The 21,386-nt window shown below is 43.8% G+C and overlaps 1 protein-coding gene across 3 annotated transcripts in view; it reads left to right on the top strand.

Annotated features, from left to right (window-relative positions):
* Positions 1-21,386, top strand: part of C9H1orf21 (chromosome 9 C1orf21 homolog) — a 113,331-nt gene that overhangs the window by 39,902 nt on the left and 52,043 nt on the right. For 2 of the 3 annotated variants that reach the window (XM_032696252.1, XM_032696254.1), the window contains exon 2: positions 6,948-7,153. In XM_032696252.1, the coding sequence (XP_032552143.1) occupies positions 7,060-7,153 (94 nt within the window). In that variant the 5' untranslated portion in view covers positions 6,948-7,059. Of the gene's footprint in view, positions 1-6,945; positions 7,154-21,386 lie in introns of all 3 variants that reach the window. The other variant, XM_032696253.1, reaches the window with a different exon arrangement.

Here is a 21,386-nt window from a genome sequence, read left to right as displayed (position 1 = left end):
TGCTTGATGCTTTTACTTTTGAAATAAAGAAATACGTGCTTCACACTTTTAGGAGAGGCTTGTTAAGCCACTGCTTATCTGGGAGAGGGGCAGTCCTAAAAAGAGCTCAGCTCCAGGCCGAGGTCAGTGTTGACATCTAGTGGTGCATCCCCCACCACTGGTGGGAAGAGGGGCAGGAGGAATTAAGGAGAACAAAGGTGCTTTTTCACAGTGTTATAATTATCCCTCAAGGGTTTCCTCCAGAGCAGTTGGTTTTGTTGATGGAGCAGCTACGGCTTCTACATCATTTATTTTACTCTAAAGATGGGGGGGATTGTTTAGGTGTAATAGTTACAGCTTTAAATTATGTAATTAAGACAGAGGAAAGGGGGAGTGAGTTCTGAGAAGGAAGATGATGCTCAGACCTGTGCTTAGACGTGTACAAAACATTGTATAAATCACTGTTCCTATACCTTGGGGCCTTTTACTGTGCCCTGCTCAGTAAACCATATCTTGCTCTTAAACCATGAAGACAGAAATAAAATTAAATAGGAGAGCTTATTGTTGGGTTTTTTTTCTACTTTAGAGGTACTTGGGCTCCCTTCCCATTATGGTAAGTGCTGGAGATTATTCTTAGATATACAGGAGAGTATATTCTTAGATATACAGGGGAATGGAACCTGGCTTTTCTGCAGCCCTGTCTGGTGTCTCACATCACATCAGCCTGGGCTGCCATCACCAGTACTGCATTTTCAAAATCTCTTTGGAAATAAATCACAAAACAATTAAAAAAAATCCTACAGTGTTGCCAGCCCCTAAAGTCTCACCTGTCTTCAATATTTCGCCTATTAATTCTCATAGAAGGAGGGAAACAAAATAATTAGATGTTAGAACTGCATTCTGTAGCGGTGGTGGCAGCCTGCCTATCACTACTCCTGAAGTATTTGAGGTTTAAAAAAAGTCAGAATAAAATTTAATTAACTTTCTTTGGAAACAGCAAAACTGATGGGTCCTATGACTGACACCTCCTGTGTTGCTGGGCTTTTCACCCCGACGTTGCTTTGACTCCACCCTGTGTGAATGAAGAGGACGATTGCAACGCGGTTCCCCTTCCCTTCCTCATTTTTATTTCACTCCATGCTGTGTGAAGGCTCTTCATGAGTTTGAGAAAGGAGAAAATGCTCCCTGGAAGTATCATGTTGCTGTTGAGAGCTTTTCTGTTTGGAAATCACTCTTTGCTTCGGTACATCAAAACCCTGTGTATTGGATCAGCAGAAATGCTGGTTGCAAACAAAAGAAAATAAAATAAGAGGCTAATTTTGCTGATAAAAAAGGTAAGCTAAACCTCAGAGGGGCCAATTCTGTCCTGTGTTAAGCTGATGATATGAATTAGTAGAATTAATGCAAACCAGGCCCTCCCTGCTGGGAAAAACTGGGTAGATGAGCTTCTCTGTTTTTAATGTCAGGTCTTTTTAGCTGTCAAATTGCAGTATTCTTTTTTGCTCTTTGAGAAGTGATTTCTACTGAGCATGACTTCCCAAGGGAGGATGCATGCAAATGGCAGTTCCACCATCCCACTGGGTAACTGGGCTGGTTTAGTTTGTCAGTGGTATTTTGTTGCAGCCTGAGGAAAGTGCTGTAAAGCCCCGATGTTCTTTCCCTGCAAACGCGTTGCTGATTTTACAGCACGGTGCTAATTCTCTTCCCTTTCAACCAGTTACTGCTGGATGGAACAGTGTGTTTCCAATAGGAGGCTGAAATGTAGTGGTAAACACAGTAATTTTGCATCATGGAGACAATTCGTAGAAGGGGAGAAGATGCTTCATTTCCTGGCTGTTGGTATCAACAGGCCGAGGGGAGCGTGTTCTGCCCACAGCTCCCAAGGAACAGAAATCCCCACTCACTTGGACTTTTCCCCCTTCTGCTGCTGGAAGATATTGCTCTAGGGTGTTTGCAACCCTCATTCTGCTGCTCATTTAGCCCTTCTCATTTAGCGAGTTGGTGGCTTAATTTTCAATATAACTATGCTATTCGTGTCTATTTTAATAATTTGAGGAAGGTAAGAGACCTTATATGACATATTTTTTTTAAATCTTTCTTTCCTTCCCTCCTCAGGCCATTGGTGCACTTCAAAGGCAAAAATGATATCTTTTTGGCTCAAAAAATGCCTTTTGGCTGTTGAATAAAAGCTAAAAAGCCATCTTTTGTGGTGGAGGGTAGCTGAGGAAGAGGGATGTTGCAGTGGGGAAGTCCCAGGTGCTAAATACCAGCAGCCCTTGTGCAGGACAAATTCAGAATTCAAAGCTGCTTTATTCTTTTTGGGGAAAAAAACCCAAATGGAAATCAAACAGGGCGATTTCTTATAGGAAATAAAATGTAATTAATAGCAGTGAGTTAAATCCTTGAGTTCTGCCTGGACTAGGTTGTTTCATAGGAAAGGCCAGTGTGGTTTTTCTTTGTAGCTTAGAGTTTTTCATGGTTGCAACTCATTGCTTTGATCTCTTCAGCTTTGTGAAATTTTAACCTGATTTCCTGTGTGGTCAACACAGGAGGAAATTTCTGGATGTATCTGCAGCCTGCAGACGATGAAAGATTGGTTATCTCAGTGCAGTAAAGATGAAAACAAATACGGCTGTGGTAATAGAAGAATTAACTTGCATTTGTCGTAAGACACTGGAGGTCCTCCATTTGCTATAAAGTGTTTGTGGAAGCAAAACGTGTTTTGTCGAGGATGTGACCATCAGAAATAAGGGGTGAGGGGATGCTGAGTGGATTAACAAAGTGTTGAAAGAGCTGATTAAAGAAAAAGCACATCATAGACATGCCTCAGAAGAAAGAAAAAAGAAATTGCTGATGGTTTCCAAAGGTAATTCCTGTTCTAAGAATTGAGTTCCCCTGGCTTTAGCTCAGAAGAAACTTGGGGTATGAAGTACAGCATCTGAGAGTGTCTCCAGTCTTCTCCTGACCCGCATATAAGATGTTAATCTTAAACCTGCTGCATTTCATTTGGGGGTGGTGTAGACACTTTTGATGTGCCTGAGAGATTTTTCTCACTAGCATTTTGCAGATTGGAGCCTGTAAATTGCCTCTCAAATCTTGATAATTAGTGATGGTGGGTGGTGAGTATGAACTGCAAATGGTTTGAGGTTTTCTTCTTTTTATTTTTGGCTTCTGAATATCTGTGTGCCCCCAAAATGCTCTGGAAGACAAAAGGGAAAATTCTATTTGTGCAGAAGTGGGGGAGGAGGAGGAGCGGATGTGTTATTCTGCTGCCATGTGAAGTGCTGTGTTTCACATCCTGAGAACCTTTGTCAGACATCCCACTGAGTGAGGCTCAGCACCTCAGTTCTGAGTGATCCCCAACCTCGGCAGTGATACTTGGATGCTCAGGCAGGAGAGGTTTCCCCGAGGCTGGAAGCAGTGTAAGGCTGGAGAGCATCACGCTGCCCTGTATCTCGAATTTCAGGGCTTGTAAAATTAATGCTGCTTTTCTCTTGCTCTGTTTGTTTGTTTGTTTGTATTAAACCCTCTGCTAACCCCAGCTTGTGTTTAGGTGTCCCTGGCAGTGTCTCACGGCACTGTGTGACCAGTAATCAGAGGAACATGCCTGAAAATGTGCATTACACTTATATTGGAGGTCACTTTGCAGTATCTTTCTCAGCCCAGTTTATTGGCACCAGGAGAAGTTGCCTTCATAATCCAGCTATTAGCTGTGTACCTTTTTCAGGTGCTGCTGTGATTACTGTTGTTTAATGTAAAAGGGGAAACTTCCAGTTCTTGTATCCCATTTGTTTCCTTTAATCCCAGCATGCCTTTGAACATGACAATATTTTTAGAGGTTGGTGTGTGCTACCAAAATGCTGCAGAAGAGATTTGACTGTGGATATTTTTTCCTTCCCTCCCCCAAAGAGCTTTATCCTTCTGCATTCACGTTCTGCATCTCCTTGCTCCTGATTGCTCCTACAGCATGATGGCCCTGGGACCATCACCCTCCTGAGTATTTTGCAATTTATTGTACTGCATGTTGGCTGTATAAGGCTTCACAAAAAATCCCCTCCCAAAACCAAACCCACTGCTCCGTTGTGGAATACATGTGGGTTTTATTACTAAGCAGCTGTTTCCCTTTTGGTAAATGATCCCTGCTGAGAGACAGAAAAAGAAAGAGGAAAAGTAATTGAATAAGGCAAGAGAATAATTCATTGAACAGGTACTTCTGTCTGTGCAGTTCTGCTGCTCAGGGGCAGAGGTGCTGAGCCTGTGGTGGGCAGTGACTGTCCCCCATGTACAGCCTGTTAGTGGTCCCACCTACACAGCTCCTTGTCTTTTCTGGGCTTACATCAGACCTCCCTTTGCTCCTTTTCCCATAGCTGGCCACAGCCTTTTCCCTGGAATAATACAACTGGTTATATATTAAATCAGAAATCAAAGCTAGTGTCTCTAGGCTCTGTTTACCTCGAGGCTCCTGCTTCTATCTGAAGTCTAAAACAGGGATTCTGTTGGTCATGTTCATCCCCCCTTCTGTTTCAGCAGGTCTATTAAAAGCTATTGTCTTTAACCAAATTTACATCCTCTGGGAAAATAAGTCCACATTTAATTCCAGTCCAGTGAGCAGTTTCTCTTCCATCTGCCGTTTCTCCCCCATCTCCCACACCTCCTGTGTGTGAGTCTTTACCTGTCTCCTGAGCAAGCACATGCTTTAAATCCTTCTGAATCCTCATTTCCCACCCCAACAACGAGTCGAAGCCCTGAATGCAGGCTGTCACTTGGCCACATGTGAAGATGAATTGTCAGCTGTGGCCCTCACTGCACTGCAAGAAGCTGAGGAACAGCTCCCCCGGTTTACACAGAGCAGGCACATCGGTATTTACGACACGTGGCAGTGTAATTAGGATGGGCTGCTCAGGGGATTGACTGCTGCATGTGCACAGAAGCATCTCCAGGGTGATTTGTGTCTTAGCAAGGCTATAGCTTTGTCTGTGTGTCTGACAAGGAGACAGATTAAAACAGTTTGAAGAATAGCTTTGAAGATTGCTTGAGGAAGCAGAAAACTTCCCTGGCTTAATATTGACATTTGCTGCAAACCCTGGGGTTTTTTTACAAAAATAATGTAGCCATTAAGGGTTAAAAAACGGCTCAGGGGTATGTGCTGACTCCCTCACACTGACAGCAGGAACACTTGGTGTAAATTGCCCAGAGAAGCTGTGGCTGCCCCATCCCTGGAATTGTCCAAGGCCAGGATGGATGAGGCTTGGAGCAACCTGGGCTAGTGGAAGGTGTCCCTGCAGGGGGGTGGGACTGGGTGAGCTTTAAGGTCTCTTCCAACCTAATCCTATAAAATCCTGTGTTTTCAGCAGAGCAGCTGTGACTAAGAGAGGAAAGGAAGGGGCAGTGAGAAATTTATGCTCAGGTGTGCATATACAGGAGGAAGAAAAAAAGGAGTAAGCGTGCTGGGGGATATACTGAACACAAAAATGCACGTACAGGTGTGACAGGGAGGGTTGGCTGCTCAGAACAGGGCTTGAGCAGCTTTGGAACGCCCCTGTCAAGTGGGGAAAAGGACTTTTCTGTGCACAGCAAGACAAGCTGGTCTGTGAGTAGGAGTTAGAGGTGGTTCTGCCTCCGAAATCCTTCCCTTTTCTTGATGAAAGCCACTGACTGCAATAGCAGAAGCAGAATCACTCTCGACCCAGCTGCCACATCCTCATTTCTGTGGGTTTGGGGATGGGCAGGAAAATTGCTCTGAAGGCGGCTACAGAGCCCTCCTAGACCATGTCCTGATGTGTCACATGGCTGCTTTGGCAGGGACAGGTGTGCTGGTCGTGCTGAGTGTACAGGGAAAGGAAACTCCAGAGATTTTCTTTGGGATTGTGCATTGGGGGGATGGATATCATGGAATCGTTTGGCTTGGAAGGCACCTTAAAGATCATCTTGTTCCAACCTCGCCCTATCCTAGGTGAGTGTTTGTCTGATATTGCAGGTAAGATTCTTGTGGTCAGCGTGGATTAAAGAAGCCACAACCTTGTAAAGTACGTGCCCAGAGCTAAAGAGTTAAGAAATTGTGTGTATGACCTTACACTGTAGCTGAACTAAACAACTTGGCAAAAAGGGAAGGTTCTCATTTTTCTCTAGCTCTTCTCTTCTAAAAAGGTTGGCTGGTGGAAAGGCAAGCCAGGTCATCTCACCAAACTCTGAAGTTGTCTTTGTTCAAGTGAGGAACCATTTAGCAATTAAGCAGTTCATGGTTTTAAATTTGATTTTAGTTTTAACCTAAAATGTTGCAGCTATTAATTAGCCTTTTCTTCCCTCTTTTGTTTTATGTGACATCTGGATTGTTCAGGGAATGTTACTCCATCTTAAAGTGGGGATAGTTGCCTTTTTGGGCGTGAAGGTTTTATGGATTCAGTAGAGTAATGAACATGTAGAAAAAAGATAATACAGCTGCCTATCACCTCTCACATCTATGAACAGAAGGTCTTTGATTGATTTAGGGGGGTTGTTTTGTCTGAACACTTGCAGTTAGCAGCTCTTAATCAGTAAAATGCTTTGTAAGAAATCTGGCTTGATGGTTAGGTGTAAAAAGAACGGGAGGAGCAGATATTGATGGTTTCTTATCTTCTCTCCCAAAAACCTCTGCGTTCTGTGGGAATAGGTGGCTGGGTGGGCAATAGATCTCTGTGTGTTGCTTTCTTCAAGCCATGGATTAAAGAATAGAGCTGGAAGAGACTTAGAGTTCGACTGCTGTGCTCCTGCTCCAAGGCAGGATTGATGTACATTATCAAGATCTACCTGTCTTGTGATCTGCCTGTACCAGATGTTATTGAATACGATTTTAGCAACCTCAGACAATGGAGGCCACCTGTGTTTTGTCCTCCTCCTCTTCACAAACCTCATTATTTATCTCCTTGAAGCTCCCCCTTTAGAGGTTACCTTTTTTGCCAATGTTTTTCTCTCTCTTTTGCCATCTTCAGGTAGAAGTGACTTGACAGCCCAGCAGGGAGGTGGATTATTTTCGCAGCGATGAGCGGGCGTCTCTAGAGATGCTTTGTGGTTTGGTGCAGCTGGAGCTGTCTGAATGAAGCGATGGGCTGTGCCTCCGCCAAGCATGTTTCTACTGTTCAAAACGAAGAGGAAACTCAGAAGGGGAAAAACTACCAGAACGGAGATGTGTTTGGTGGTAAGTGTTGCAGGATTTCATCTTTCTCCCAGCATCCTGAGTGTTCTGGAAGGTGTATGTGGGAGTGTTTCACAAAACATAAAGGAAAAAGCATGTTAAAATATGTCATGGTGGTGGAGCAGTTGGCCCATCCAAGGGATGGTACCGTGACACTTGAAACAGAGGTGTGGGTGAAATCTGTACTGAAAAATGAACATTTTAAGTGATAACATCACAAATCTTGAAATAGTTCAAAGACAATGAGTTACATGACCCCCTCATATATTTATATATGTGTCTTTCTTAGATATTTGTCATTGGGTACCAAAATAGTTGACTCATTTCCTAAAAATAAAAACCTTTTCAGTTAGAAAAAGAATTCCTCACTACTGTTGCCCTGTAAAGCAACTAAACATTAGTTCTGAAATCCTATGGCAAATAGGGTTGGAAGGTGCAATGAAACTAGAAACTGGGAGAGATTCATAGTACAGGGAAGTAGGATGAAAACATCTGCTTCACTATGTGGGAAGACTGGTCTATGATGCAGATCTTGTGCATCAGGTAAAGTAATAGAAGATAAAATGCATAGTCAGCTTCATGATTCTTTTCACCCCAGATTCTGTTAATATATGCCAAGGTTTTTTAGATAATTATGTAAATCATAATACAGTTTTTTAAATGTTAGGAATTATTCGAAAGACTGTTCAGAAATGAAGCTTCTGGATCTGCCCTGATATCTGTCTGAAAGTTAAGTCAGCTGTGAATAAGCTACCTTGGTACTGTTATTGTTAAAATAGGTGCTTTGGTACTGAATAAACCAAACTCCTCTGGTGGCTTTTATAGCAATTATTTGTGTGGTAGTGAGAATGACACATATAGCAGCAAATAATCTCTCTCTTTCATTCCAAAAGCAATGATATTTCACTTTTTCAGCCTTTCTGAGGGCTAGCTTGCTCTCACAATGGATCCCAGAGTAAGAACACCCAGAGGTGTAATCTGGAGAGAAAGTAGTTACTTAGCAAACTTCAGGACTGTTCAGTGCTCCTCCACTAACCCAGGAGATGCTGGGTTTGGAACTGGGAATTCAGTAATTGCTTTTATTTGAAATAGGCTTTAAGTGTTGTCGTGAAGAGAAAATTCTATCAGTTTTTCAAAGGTTTAGATTTTAGCTGATATTTAGTGAGGGAGCAATTTTTGGCAAAATGCGTGTCTCAGCGTTTTGGTTTTTTTTGTGGTTGTTTAACCACATGCTGCTGGCCAAAGATGATAACTTTAACACAAGAAACTAAATGTAGCTTTTGGAGGCAGAGGATCAAGAAGATCGAAGCGATTTTAAAAGGCTCCCATTTACAGAGCTGGGCTGGTGTCAGCAGGATCATTTAGCTATTCTGGGATCCATTTGAGGGCTGTTAATCGTTCCCTTTTTTACTGGCAGGAGTTCTACCTGCTGTTAACCATTTTCTGGCACATGCTTTACTTTAGGTATGCAGGTCATCATTGCTAAAGATCAAATTCCATGACCGATCCTTTTTTAGTGAAGAGTTGGAGTTCTGTGACTTAAACAACTTGTTGACCGGTAACCACAGAAGCCACATTTTTCCCTTGCTGCTGAAAGACAGCTCCTAGCTCAGGAGTTGGGTGCATGAAGAAGTTGAGCTGGAGTGCACCTGACTTTACAGATGATCTCGTCCCACCCCCTGCCATGGGCAGGGACACCTTCCACTAGCCCAGGTTGCTCCAAGCCCCGTCCAACCTGGCCTTGGACACTTCCAGGGATCCAGGGGCAGCCACAGCTTCTCTGGGATCCTGTGCCAGGGCCTCACCACCCTAATATTTCCTTTCCTGTTTCTGAGAAGGGACAGAAGTGTCTCATCCAGCCAGTGGCCAAGAGCAGAGTATCTCTCTCCCTTGTAGGGATTGAAAATGAGCTGCAGGATGATTAGGCAGAGCAAGACTGAGGTGAGTGGCAGAGAAATGAGGAGCAAGGAGGTAAAGGAAAGGGAATTAGAGATTAGTTTTTGGGGAGGAGGCAGCAAAGTAAAGGAAACATGTGAAGCAGGGTTGGAAGGTGGCTGATGCAGGTGGCATCAATAACATCCTGAGAATATCCGTGTGCATATCCCATGATGTACATGGACCATGAGCATGTGCAGTGGTTGTGTCTGGGGACTAATCTGGGGACGTAAAGTGCCCGTGCAGAAGCAGCAGGTATGAGCTGCGTGGTTGTAGTAGCCCAGACTGCCTCAGATGCTTCACAAGTGGAGGAAATCCTGAAGGACTTGGAACAGGAATGACAGAAATAAAGAAGAGCGCAGTGCTGGTGCTGCCTTCGCTGGGCAGCCGCTGTGGTCTGCAAGGCGTGGTGACAGGACATTGCCCCTCGCTGTGTGACACACCCGAGGGGAAAACAGTTTCCCCCTTCAGCATCATCCCCACACAAGCTGGAGGCAGAAAGAGTCAATAGCAAGTATTGTGCTTTCCAGTTAAACAGTGTTGGGATATTTTTTTTCTCATCGGTAGTTTTTGCTCGAGTCCAGGTGTCACTTTGAATCCAGAGAGAACTTTCTGAGCTTCTCGAAGTGGTGCTTTGGCTCTTCCTCAGAGCCTCTAGATCTTTTTTCCTTCTTTTCTTGGTGGGATTGGTTGAAGCCGAGTCTGTTGACTGTTTGAGAGATCATTGCTTCTGTGAGGGTTTTGTTTAAACCTTTTTAAAGCCACTGCAGGTTATGATAGATCCCCAGTACTTTATTTCTTCCCGAGCTTTTAACCTTTTTTTTCGGTCGAGCAGCCACATTGAGCCAGGTGATTGCTGTGAATTTGAAACTCTGGTGCTTAAAACTGAGGAACCCACAATGAAACCCATGAATCCTGTAAGGACAGATTCTGGTTAACTGCAACCAAAACATAAAAGTTTCCATCTTGTCCTGAACTGTAGAAGTCACGCTGCATTTTGCTGTAATATATATTTAAATAATTGAGTTAGCAGGCCTATCAAAGGAGATGTTCTAGAGAAGATTGAATATAATATGATTATTATGTCTTGTTGGTCTCTAATGACTTTAAAATCCTTCTAATAAGGATAGTAATAATAAATCTTCATTTATTCCTCATTCCACTTCAAAGCTGATTTCCAGGGCAGTATATAAGAACTATAATATGTAAATACCAATGAAGAACAAAATACCATGATAGAGCCTTGAGCGTTGTTGATTGCAGCATATGTTTTAATAATGTAACCTCCCTTGTACATTAATTTTATTTGTGTCTTTATAAAAAATCATTTGGGGAGGAGATGATTGACGTCATTCTCTCTGTAAGAAAGTAAGTGGTAATCTGATTTGCAAAAAAAATATTTTAGAATCTGTTCATTAATCCAGACGTTTCTATGGAGCTCTTGGCTGCTTTGCAAAAGGGAGAGCAAACATGGCATGTAAGAATTTTCTGATAAAGTGGGAATATCTAGATAGGATTTCTGTTATTAAGAGCAGCTCCAGTTGCTAAACCAGTCTAAATAAAGCCGACTGCAAAGCACAATAGTTTATAAACCAGTTTATCTCAGAGCAGCTGGGAGAAGGCTAGGAAAGGAAGTCTTTAGCATTGGGGTATTGTAATGAGATTGAAAAACTGATTGATGCCCATGCCAAGTTGGACAGGGCTTGGAGTAACCTTGTTAATGGAAGGTATCCCTGCCCATGGCAGGGGGTGGAATGAGGTGACTTTTAAGATCCCTTCCAACCCAAACCATTCAGTGATTCTGATTGCCTCACAAGCTCCAGGGTAGTCTTCTTTTCTGTTTTTCTCATATTGATGTTTGCTTTGTTCTTATGTGTTTTATAGGTTCACCTCACTTCTGCTAATCCCCATCGTGTGACAGTCGGTTCCTTTCCTTCCTCTTTGCCCATGTCTCATCCATGTGGGCATCTCAGGCCACTGGCAAAGGCAGCAGAGCTCTGACTTAGTTTGAAGTAAATGCAAAAAGATGCTGAAATAATTGAAACCTTTAAAACATACCCAGTGTATACAGGAATAGAATAGCAAGAGAAATTTGGGACTATGATTTACCTTTCCTAAATATGCATCATCATCTCCAAAAATATTATGCTCAAACCTACGTAGAGTTTAATCTGTTTTGAAGGACCTTTCCTTAATAGACAGGCTTAGAAGTATCATCTTACTGAAAACTTCAGTCTCAGGATGTTGCTCAGGACACTTCAAAATATCTGTAGGCTTGGCAAAACTGTTCAGATGTCCTTAATATGAGGCAACTTCCTGAACCCACATTGTTCCTGTGCACAAAATTCCGGAGATCATCTTCTGGCCATTTGAAGTTGGGAAGTTGGGAAGTTTTCAGATAAAATTTGCAGTGAGAAAAATATCTTAAAAGTGTTTTCAGTGAATAACACCTTCCTTTTGTTGTACCATTACAACACCTCTCCCTCAACAGTCAGGAAAAAATGCTAAAATTGAAAATGGGAGATCCTTATTTCTGGAAGGAGCGTGGCCATCCTCACTGAACTGAAACCCTCTGGAAAGCTGTAGCTTAGGGAATATAACTTGTGCCATGTTGACTGTGAATGTGTGCTGTGATCAGGTCTTGCTGCACCAGGCTTCACACAAACACACATCTGCCTTTGCCTGGCAGCCTTTATTTTATTGACTGTGTTGGTCAGCTGATTAGCACTCAGATACTAATTGCTCCAGCTCATTTGACTGTCCTGACATGCTTCTGCAATGTCAGGTCTTACTCATTTGGGGGCCAGATGCATAAGGGGACCAGCACCATGCAGTGTCCTAATTCCATACTGGATATTTTGAGACTATAACCTTTTTTAAAGACATATCAATCATAAATAAATGCTTCTGGTACAGCCACAGCACTCGTGGATTTCTGAGTGCTTCATCTGAGCTCCATGGAAGTGAGGGACATGTAGGCACCCCTCCCCGAAAACCCAGTCTCGGGAGTGCCACACCAAATATCACAGTGAGTTTCAAAGGAGAAGATTTTCCTTCTTAAATGCAAACTCTGGCTGAGGTCCTTAAAGGGAAGGTTTCATGCTGTTCATGGTTTCAGCAGCTCATGTTATTAAGCAGATCTTGCTGCAGTGTTTGAAAGCTGAAGTAAAGCAGGTGAGTGAGCACATTGCAACGTAGGGCTGAAGTGCATGAGCATCTTCCAGAATTATACTGGACTCTGGGCCTTTTCAACTGACAGAGGACAGGTTTAAATTGTATATTAGGAAGAAATTCTTGGCTGTGGGGGTGGGGAGGCCCTGGCACAGGTTGCCCAGAGAAGCTGTGGCTGCCCCTGGATCACTGGAAGTGTCCAAGGCCAGGTCGGACAGAGCTTGGAGCAACCTGGGATAGTAGAAGGTGTCCCTGCCTGTGGCAGGGGTGTTGGAACTGAGTGGTCTTTAAGATCCCTTCCAACCCAAACCATTCTGTGATTCTGTGATTCTCTCTTTCTGGGCTTTTTTGAACAATTTGTTGATAGCCGCCTTCTTAACTAAGTAAACATGGGTCAGTCCTAAACATGTGTTTCAGGAAGTGAGAGAGAAGAATAGAACCAAACCCTACTTTGGTGTTATGTTCATGTGGGAAATGTAATAAAATCACGTATGTTATCCAGGTTTATGAGGTATTTGTGTAACTCTGAGAACACCCTTGGTAAGTTAATAATTTACTATTTTATTACCATACAGAAGCAACAGAGTTTTAAAAAAAATCAAAACAAAACCAAACCCCACCCTCAGGTTTTGTGTAGTTATGTGTTCATGATTAATGTGTGCAAAGAAAGTGTTTTCTATGTGAATTAAAACTGTGTTTTCACCTTTTGTGTATGGAAGTGGCTCATCTTTGTAGCCCTTGGAAAAGGTACTGCTTTTGCAGAAGAAAGGAGGAAGCTGCTCTGAACTACGAGTTTGCTCTGAGCAAAACAAGCTCTTCATCCTACTCCAGCAAGGAAATATATAGAGAGGTATATAAAGAATACAAACAGAGCAATCCCAGGCGTGGTAATGAACCAGGTCCAGGGTCCATCCAGGGAGTGCAGCGAAGGAGCACCAGGGGACAAGGCTGCAGACAGGGAGAGAAGAGATGGGGCAGAAGGGACCTACAGCATGGGTGGGGGTCCCTCCAGGAGATGGTACCAGAGGCAGGACTAGAGACAGGCAGACCTGCTCTGGCAAGGACTGAAGGCCCAAGTGTCAGCCAAAACAAAGCTCCTGGATCCATGGGCTGAAGATGCAGGTGGGGTTTCATGGGACTGGTCGTGGCCTCTTAGTGCACTCAGGGCTCTGACAGCATCTATCTACTAATTGTGACCTTTATGTAATGATGGTGGTTGAACTAGCTTTCTCTTCCCCTACTCTTTCCCCTTTTTTTCCTTTGCAAGTGGAGAAACACTGATCTCATGGTCCCTAGGGGAGAGATTCGAGTCCATGGAAAGGTTCCCATAGGCCGCAAGAAGGTACTTTACCACTTTGAACAAGATTGGTTTTCTAGCTTCCATGATCCTGCAGGGAAGAAAACCAGTTCAGAAGTGATGGGAGAGTAGCTTTTTAGGATACCTGGTTGCTGGAAACGTGCTTAGTTGTAAATTGTTTCAGGGCAGTAAAACAGCAGTGGTAGAAGACATTCCTTGGTGCATATTTAGAGTTTTTCCTTTGGAGAAAAAAACCCAAGAAGACCCCAAATGAGATGACTTTCCCAAATGGATAACAGACCTTTGCCATAGAAAAGTTGCTGAGGTTTTCCTGCCTGAGAGTTGGACTTTAAGCAGAGCACGTATCCATAAATTACATAGACAGCCCTCAGACTCTGTAGTTACCTTCTTCTGGTGGTTAATCTTCTTCCAGTGTGTTTACAGCCCCTTGTCACGGTCTTAGATGAGGGAATTATTCTGCAGAGTCTTTCTCCTTAGTGTAAGGGAAGTGGTTTTGTACAGATCTTTGCAGTGCTCTCTGGGTTTCCAGGCTGGTGCCTGCTGGGTTTGGTGTGATACACACACAGTCAGCACCTCACCCTCAGTGGGGATTTACAGTATAAAAAGAGAGGGTGAACCAAGGTGGAGAAATAGTTGTTACTCCCAGTTTGGGAGCAGAAATTAATCCCAGGCAGGTCATAACTTCCTTGTTTCTTATTTTCATGTGAGCTTTCACCTTTTACAATCTGCCCGTTGGTGTCTGAGCACCCGAAGGAGTTTGACCCGTGGTTCAGGGGCTCTGAGGGCACCCCTGAGTCTCTGTGAGCAGCTGATATGTGAACAGAGTTAATGTGCTATTATTCTTGGGAGTGACCTTTCCTACAAGCTTAGCTTGATGGAGAGTAAAGTCTGAGCTAAACACAAATAAAGTGCATGAGGTGTGCATTTCACAATTGCATTAGTGGGCTATAAATAGGGCCATACATCTGCCTTTGGTGCTGGCTAGAAAGGAGCCAGGATGTATTTTCTGGCAGCCTTGGTGCTTAAGGAAATCCGTTTATTTTATGGTACAGACACACTTACTTTTTTGCTTAAAAATCCTCGGTGTTCGTTGCCTGCCCGTAGGTGTAAAAGAGGAAGAATGATGGTAAAAATGCCATATACTTTCAATTATTGCAGTGTTTTTGACATTTTCTAAGTGTTTTATTACTGGGCCACAAAGTTGAAAAAAGCCCAGCAAAAATCCAAAGCCAAAGCCTGAAATTTGTCTAGGAAAACCTCACTCTGGGGGATAAATCTCCAATTCCCCAGGTAAGCCTTGTGGAGCTACACAGATATGTATTCATTGCAGCAACACAGGGCTGTAATTTTATAGTAGGAATATCTGCTGGAATAAATACCTGTTAAGTGCAAGGAAAAGGTACTTGACCAATAAATACTTGTGTACCTTCACATATGCAGCCAAAGGTACCTTTACAGGTTAGAAGCAAATGTAGAAGGCATTTTTCCGTTAGATAATTCTCCAAAACACTGTCCCATGATGGGTATTTTAAATAAATCTTACAACCAAGTGTCATGTTGTCCCTGGCCCGAGTCCCAAGATTGCTGATGCTCTCTGTCTTGAGCTAGAACCGGAAAAAGATTGTAAAAAATGGGGAAAAATTGGAAATGTGAAGATTTCTGCCTCATGGACTTGTAAAAAACAAAGCCTGACTTCTGCTGAGAGAGTGTAATCGTGCCCTGCCACGTGCCTCTTCTTCTTACCTGTGTGAGGGGGGGTTCTGGCAGAAAGGATCAGGTTTAGGGTGCTCTTAAATGATATATTTCCTTTTTGCTCTTGTAGAGGGAGCGCTGCAAGGGGCTGTTCAGGTGACAGAGGCGCAGAGCACTCCGTGTGCTGTGGTACCAAGGAGGAGCACCAAGTCACCTTTGTTTCAGGATTTATGGTTTCAGGAATGATCTTGATCTGTTCAATGGGAAAAAAAGGGGATGTAAGGGGGTTTTTTTTGTCATGGAAGTCTTCTAAATTGTATTAATGATTCTATTTATTAAAATTACCTGCATTTTATCCTCTGTATTTTGTTGTCACGGCCCCAAGGCTGCCAGAGCTCCAGGAGGGTTTGGACAACGCTCTCAGGCACAGGGTGGGATTGTTGGGGTGTCTGTGCAGGGCCAGGGGTTGGACTGGATGATCCTGATGGGTCCCTTCCAACTCAGCATATTCTGTCATTCCATGATATATTGGATTTCTACCTGTAGGAACTGGGTACATCTTGAGATCTTTTTAGGCTGAAAGTCTAATAACAAGTGCTCTAAGCACACATTTCTTATTTTGATTTTTCTTTTAGCTATTATTAAAAACTGCCTTTTCTCACCCGTTAATATCTGGCTTTCATTTAAAAATTGCTGCACAAAGGGAAGGGGAGAAGGCATGGAAAATCACTGGCTTTTTAAAATTTCCTTTTCTTTTCCACTGGTGATTTTTACACTTCCTTTTTTTCACACGTGCACCATTTAAATGTGCATGTTGACATGTGAGTGGCTTTGATGTGGTCGCGCGCAACCGGCAGCGAACAGGGGTGAGTTCCTGGAGTCCCACGAGCAGGTTCTGTTGGTGGTGGCAGCAGGGACAAGAGAGGAGGTCGTTCACAACCGGCTGCATGGTGCAGAGAATTGGGAGATGATTTGTGGCTTGGCATATATGGCAAATGGAGATGTTAAACCGGACATCTCCTGCGACTGGACGGGGCTGGGAGCCAGGCGGTCCCTCGCTGCTCCGGTTCTGGGAATTCCTTACGGTGTTCCCATCACTGCCCATCACTGCCTCAACAAAACACCTCTGTGGGTGGCACATGTTTGCCTTTTGGGATTTAGGTAAAGATTCTGCAACATGGATGCTGCTGAGGGAAGTAGGCATTTCTAGAGATAACAAATTAACTCTGGGTATTGTAACCAGAGTAAAATATTAATCTTCCCGATAGGTTAATTTTGGAACTGTTTGGATGGTCTGTAAGGAAAGTAATGTAATTAACTTTTGTATCTTTTGCATCTGGAAATATGTGCTGTATTTTTATAAATCAAGTTTTCATTAGGTCCTCCTCTCCCCTCCTGGTTTAAAGGAATACTGGCAGTGAGGAGACATTTGTGCTCATCATGGATCTGCAGTACGTTACTGTCCTGGATAATTACTGTGTCCCTTTCATAATGCAATTAATAAAAATGAAATATCTGTTGATTTACAAATATACTTTGAGGTACATGAGCAGTGAAAATTTGATAGACTAATAGAAGAAAGCTATTATGCCAGAAAGGATATAAAAATCCATTTCAAGTCCTACTTTGCAAGGCAACAATCTCATTTAATAGTTGACTGATTGAGAGTGGCATTGCTTGTTAAGTAAAGAGGAATTGGCTTTTTTATTGACAAGGAAACTGAAGATGCCTCATCCTGTATGTGCAGTAATAGGATATGTGTAATTTTGAGGGTGTGTAGTAGTAATGACTTATTTTCCAGAGAACTCTTAGGGTGGCTCAGTGTGGCACAGGTTTTTGTTCCTGGAGCAATTGATGGATACATTAGTGGGGCTGTAAGGAGCAGAACCACCACTGCTGCATGAGGGGTGCTCAGAGGTGCTCAGTTAGGGGTTTTTTTGTGGAATCTGAATAGTCTCTGTCAGGTTCAGTGCTAAAATGATGACTGTTCTGCAGTGGAGTACAGAGACATGCTGGCTGGGGCAGCAGAGACTGAGAGTTTCATTATGACATTGAAAAATCTGAAAAGACTTAAATATTTTGTGCTTGGTGGTTTATTTCAACTTTCCAAGGGATAGTTTAAAAACAGAGCAGTGAAATGGAGTTGAAATAGCCTTTCCAACCTGGCCATGCTGTGCCGTGTTCAAGGTGCTCCCCCATTATGGTGGGGGGATGTTGGGGCATCCAGAAACCTACCTGGTGTCTTCATATGAACAGCAGTATTTTCAAGGCACAGACCCTTTGTTTTCCTCCTGACTGTTCCTTTAATTAATCTCTCTGCTGCTTGTTTCCTCTCCTGCTTTCATTTCTCAATTTGATCTTTTTAGTGGGCTAGATAATTGCATTTACTGAGTATCCTTCCTGCCAAGCATCGTGGCTGTAATCTCCTCCACCTGAGAAATGGTTTCCTTTGAACAACCTGGCATCTGCCTCAAAATTATGTGTTAATGAAATAAAAAAAAAAGTAAAAAAAAGTGTGTCTGTATGTATATACATACATATATATATGTGAATTATAGAGTTGCAGCAAGCAAAAGTCTGGGTAGCTGAAAGATAGTTATGAATGCACACCACCAGCACTGTTTTTTGGCTTTGTAATTGCAGAGGAGTGCACAAAAGTCTTTAATTATATGATCACATGGCTGGTTTTTTCATACTATCTTATATATGCTGTTTCCTCAGATCCTAAATACGAAGACGGCACAAGCGAGGCAGAAATTGTGTGTTTAGCGGTAACTGGATTTTAGGATGTTGAGGCTGCATTTTTAGGTCTTTTCCTGAGATAATGAAATGGCCTCTGAGGTTGAACCAGATGCTGCAGCGTGTCCTGGCTAGATGGGTTCACTGGGGGACTTGGTCAGAGGGTCCCTGACCTTGTCAGGAGCTGTGAGGGAGCAGAGCAGCAGCAGAGTGCTGCCTCCCTTCATGGGGTTCAGGGGAGTTTAAGATTTCTGATCCTCCTCCCACCACATACAGTCACAGCCATGTGCCCCCTTCTCCCCAAGAATGGTTTTACAAGTGGTTTTGGGTACTCAGTGTCTTCCTCTTGTTCGTGTGTCTTTCTATACTTCTCACTGCATAAAGAGAAGTGTGTAACCCTGAGGAGCATGGAGGAAGTCTGAGCTAGAGCAGGAAAAATCTTAGGTGGTATCCTGACTGGAAAACTCTCTTCCATCCTTGGTCTGCAGACCTGTGTGCATATGAAGCAGAAATCTTAATGGAAAAATTATTTCTCACAAAACAACTATTGCTTGCACATCAGTGTGTATATTATAAAGTCATAGAGTGGCCTGGGTTGGAAGAGACCTTAAACACCATCCAGTTCCACCCCCTGCCATGGGCAAGGACAACTTCTACTACACCAGGTTACTCCAAGCCCCCTCCAACCTGGCCTTGGACGCTTCCAGGGATCCAGGGGCAGCCACAGCTTCTCTGGGCAACCTGTGTCAGGGCCTCCCCACCCTCACAGGGAAGGATTCCTTCCCAATATCCCATCTAACCCTGCCCAGTGGCAGTGGGAAGCCATTCACCTTGTCCTGTTCCTCCATATCCTTGCAAACAGTCTCTCTCCATCTTTCCTGTAAGTCCCCTTCAGGCCCTGAAGGCCACAATCAGGTCACCCCAAAGCTTCTCTCTTCCAGGCTCAACAATCCCAACTGTCCCAGCCTTTCCTCCCAGCAGAGCTGCTCCATCCCTCGGGTCATCTTGGTGCCTCCCCTGGACTCTCTCCAGCAGCTCCATGTCCCTCCTGTGCTGTTCCCCAGGGCTGGAGCAGCTCTGCAGGAGGGTCTCACCTGGGGGGCAGAGGGGCAGAATCACTTCCCTTAGTGTGCTGATCTTGCTTCTTTCTATGGATGTGTTGGTTTGTTTTTCCCTGCCAAAGTACTCCTCTGACCTACCTGCCACTAAGGCAGACACAGCAGTGGGCCTGTGCCCCTGGGACAAGGTTAGTTAACACAAGCCTTTATGCTTAATGTGATAAACTGATGCACAACTCTGGTTTCCACAGTTCCTGCAGTATATGACAGTCCAAAATGTAGAGTAGCCTTGGGAACTTTCTGGTCAAGAAGAAACCAAATAGAAGAAGGAACCAAGTAATGACCTCCTTGATTCAGCTGCACATGTCCTGATGTGTCAACTGATGTTCAGTGGTGTGTCTCTGCAAGGGAGCTAAATTATGGCTTCATCATGGTTTGCCACTTTTAGACTGGGGAGAAAGAAATCAGAAAACCCAAGATAAATAAACTGAGGCGCCCGATGAGCAGCGGCATCGGGGGGGTTGGAGCGTCAGGCTGGGCCTTTCACGGGACAGGACAGAGATACCCACAGCAGGGAGAGCTGCAAGCAGTTTGCAGCACCAGGAGCTTCTGACAGCACCAATGAAGGATGGGTTCATGTGGCAGTACGAGGTTTGGTGCTTCTGCAGCAGCCAAGATCAAGGTGATGTTTTCTGTCAGACCTGTCGGCCTCGAGGGAAACGCTGCTGAAGGCTGTCATGATTTGGGCCTGCAAAGGGGTAGTTTGATAAAGTAGAAGGGAATTTGCTAAAATTTTTCAGGTAGGCATCACCCTTGAGGGAGTTAATGTTTCATGAAGAGCTGGATATGCCATGGGGCTGCTTGATAGCTTAGAAAAGAGTTATCCCTGTCTTGCTGAGCTTTAGGGCAAGTGTCCCTCCAATTCTGCAGAAATCCTCCATGTAGGGTCTGACTTTCGTTACACTGAATGTCTCAATCTTTTTTCCTCCCAAAAAATAACCCTAGCAGTCACATCTGCCACGTGCAGCAGCAGTCGTTGGTGTTCCTTGGGCACGTTAGGATTGTGTAGGAAGAAGAAAAAATACTTGAGAGTGGTCTTTCCAGATGTGCTGCCATCTGTGTAGTCTGTTGATTTTTAAAGAGTTTTTCTGGCGGATGATTTATATTTTATTGGCAGAATTGGTGTGTTGTTTGTGCACCTATTCTCTGTTTAATATCTAGTGGTGTCCAGTGCCTCAGCTCCCAGCAGTGGCTGTATTTTTAGATTGGATTAAGTTAAAATAACTTGACTCGGGAAATCTGAACGAGCATTTTCAGATAATCCTTTGAGAAAAATGGGTTGGCTTATTTCCTAAATTGTATTTATTACTCTATTCATGGTTCTGAAAACAACATGATCACTGGGATCTAGAATTGCCTGTGAATTGATAGCTTTGGGGGTTGCTGACAGAGGAAGACAATGGGCTGCTCTCCCAGTGCTGGCTGATCTCCGATGAAATTTCACTCCCAACCCACATCCAGTGGATCGGAAACCCACCCCCACAACTGTGAATCTCTGCAATTAAGTTAGAATTGAAACATCCATGTAGGATCAAAGGAACATGTAGGTGCTGCTTTCTTTGAGTGCTTGAAGCTGCAACTAAGAAGATAACTCAGATATCCTCCATTTCTTAGTGTTTAGCTTGAGAAATATTAATTTACACGATTTTTGCAACTACTTTCTCTAACTGTTGACTTTTGTGGGGATGTTTGACATAGCTTCTGCTGGTATCTATGCAGTTGATACACATATAGTAACAATTGCAGAATAAATTCAGTAGCTCATCTCACCTGTGGCACTCAAGGCTGAGGACTCAGGTGATGGAAACTGCAGCCACCCAAGCAATCTGATTCTGCTCCTTGACTATCCTTGTAGTTAAAGAGTTTGGTTTTTTCCCTGATGTCTGGCCCGGCTCTTTCTATTTGTCCTGTCCTCCCAGTGTAACCATGGAGATCAGAGTATTCCTCCTTCACAGTGGCACTGGAGATGAGCTCCAGGAGAGCGGCCTCCAGCTCTGGGGGCCCAGCACAGCAAGGACATGGACCTGTTGGAGTGGGTCCAGAGGAGGTACTAAGATGATGAGAGGGATGGAGCAGCTCTGCTGGGAGGAGAGGCTGGGAGAGCTGGGATTGTTCAGCCTGGAGAGGAGAAGCTTTGGGGTGACCTGATTGTGGCCTTGCAGGGCCTAAAGAAGCCGACAAGAAAGATGGAGAGAGACTATTTAAAAGGGCCCGAGTGACAGGACAAGGGGGAATGGCTTCCCACTGCCACTGGGCAGGGTTA

This window comes from Chiroxiphia lanceolata, chromosome 9, assembly GCF_009829145.1.
Source record: "Chiroxiphia lanceolata isolate bChiLan1 chromosome 9, bChiLan1.pri, whole genome shotgun sequence".
NCBI lineage: Eukaryota > Metazoa > Chordata > Aves > Passeriformes > Pipridae > Chiroxiphia > Chiroxiphia lanceolata.
The sequence above is the reverse complement of the archived record's forward strand: the minus strand, read 5'-3'. Positions and strand labels throughout refer to the sequence as shown.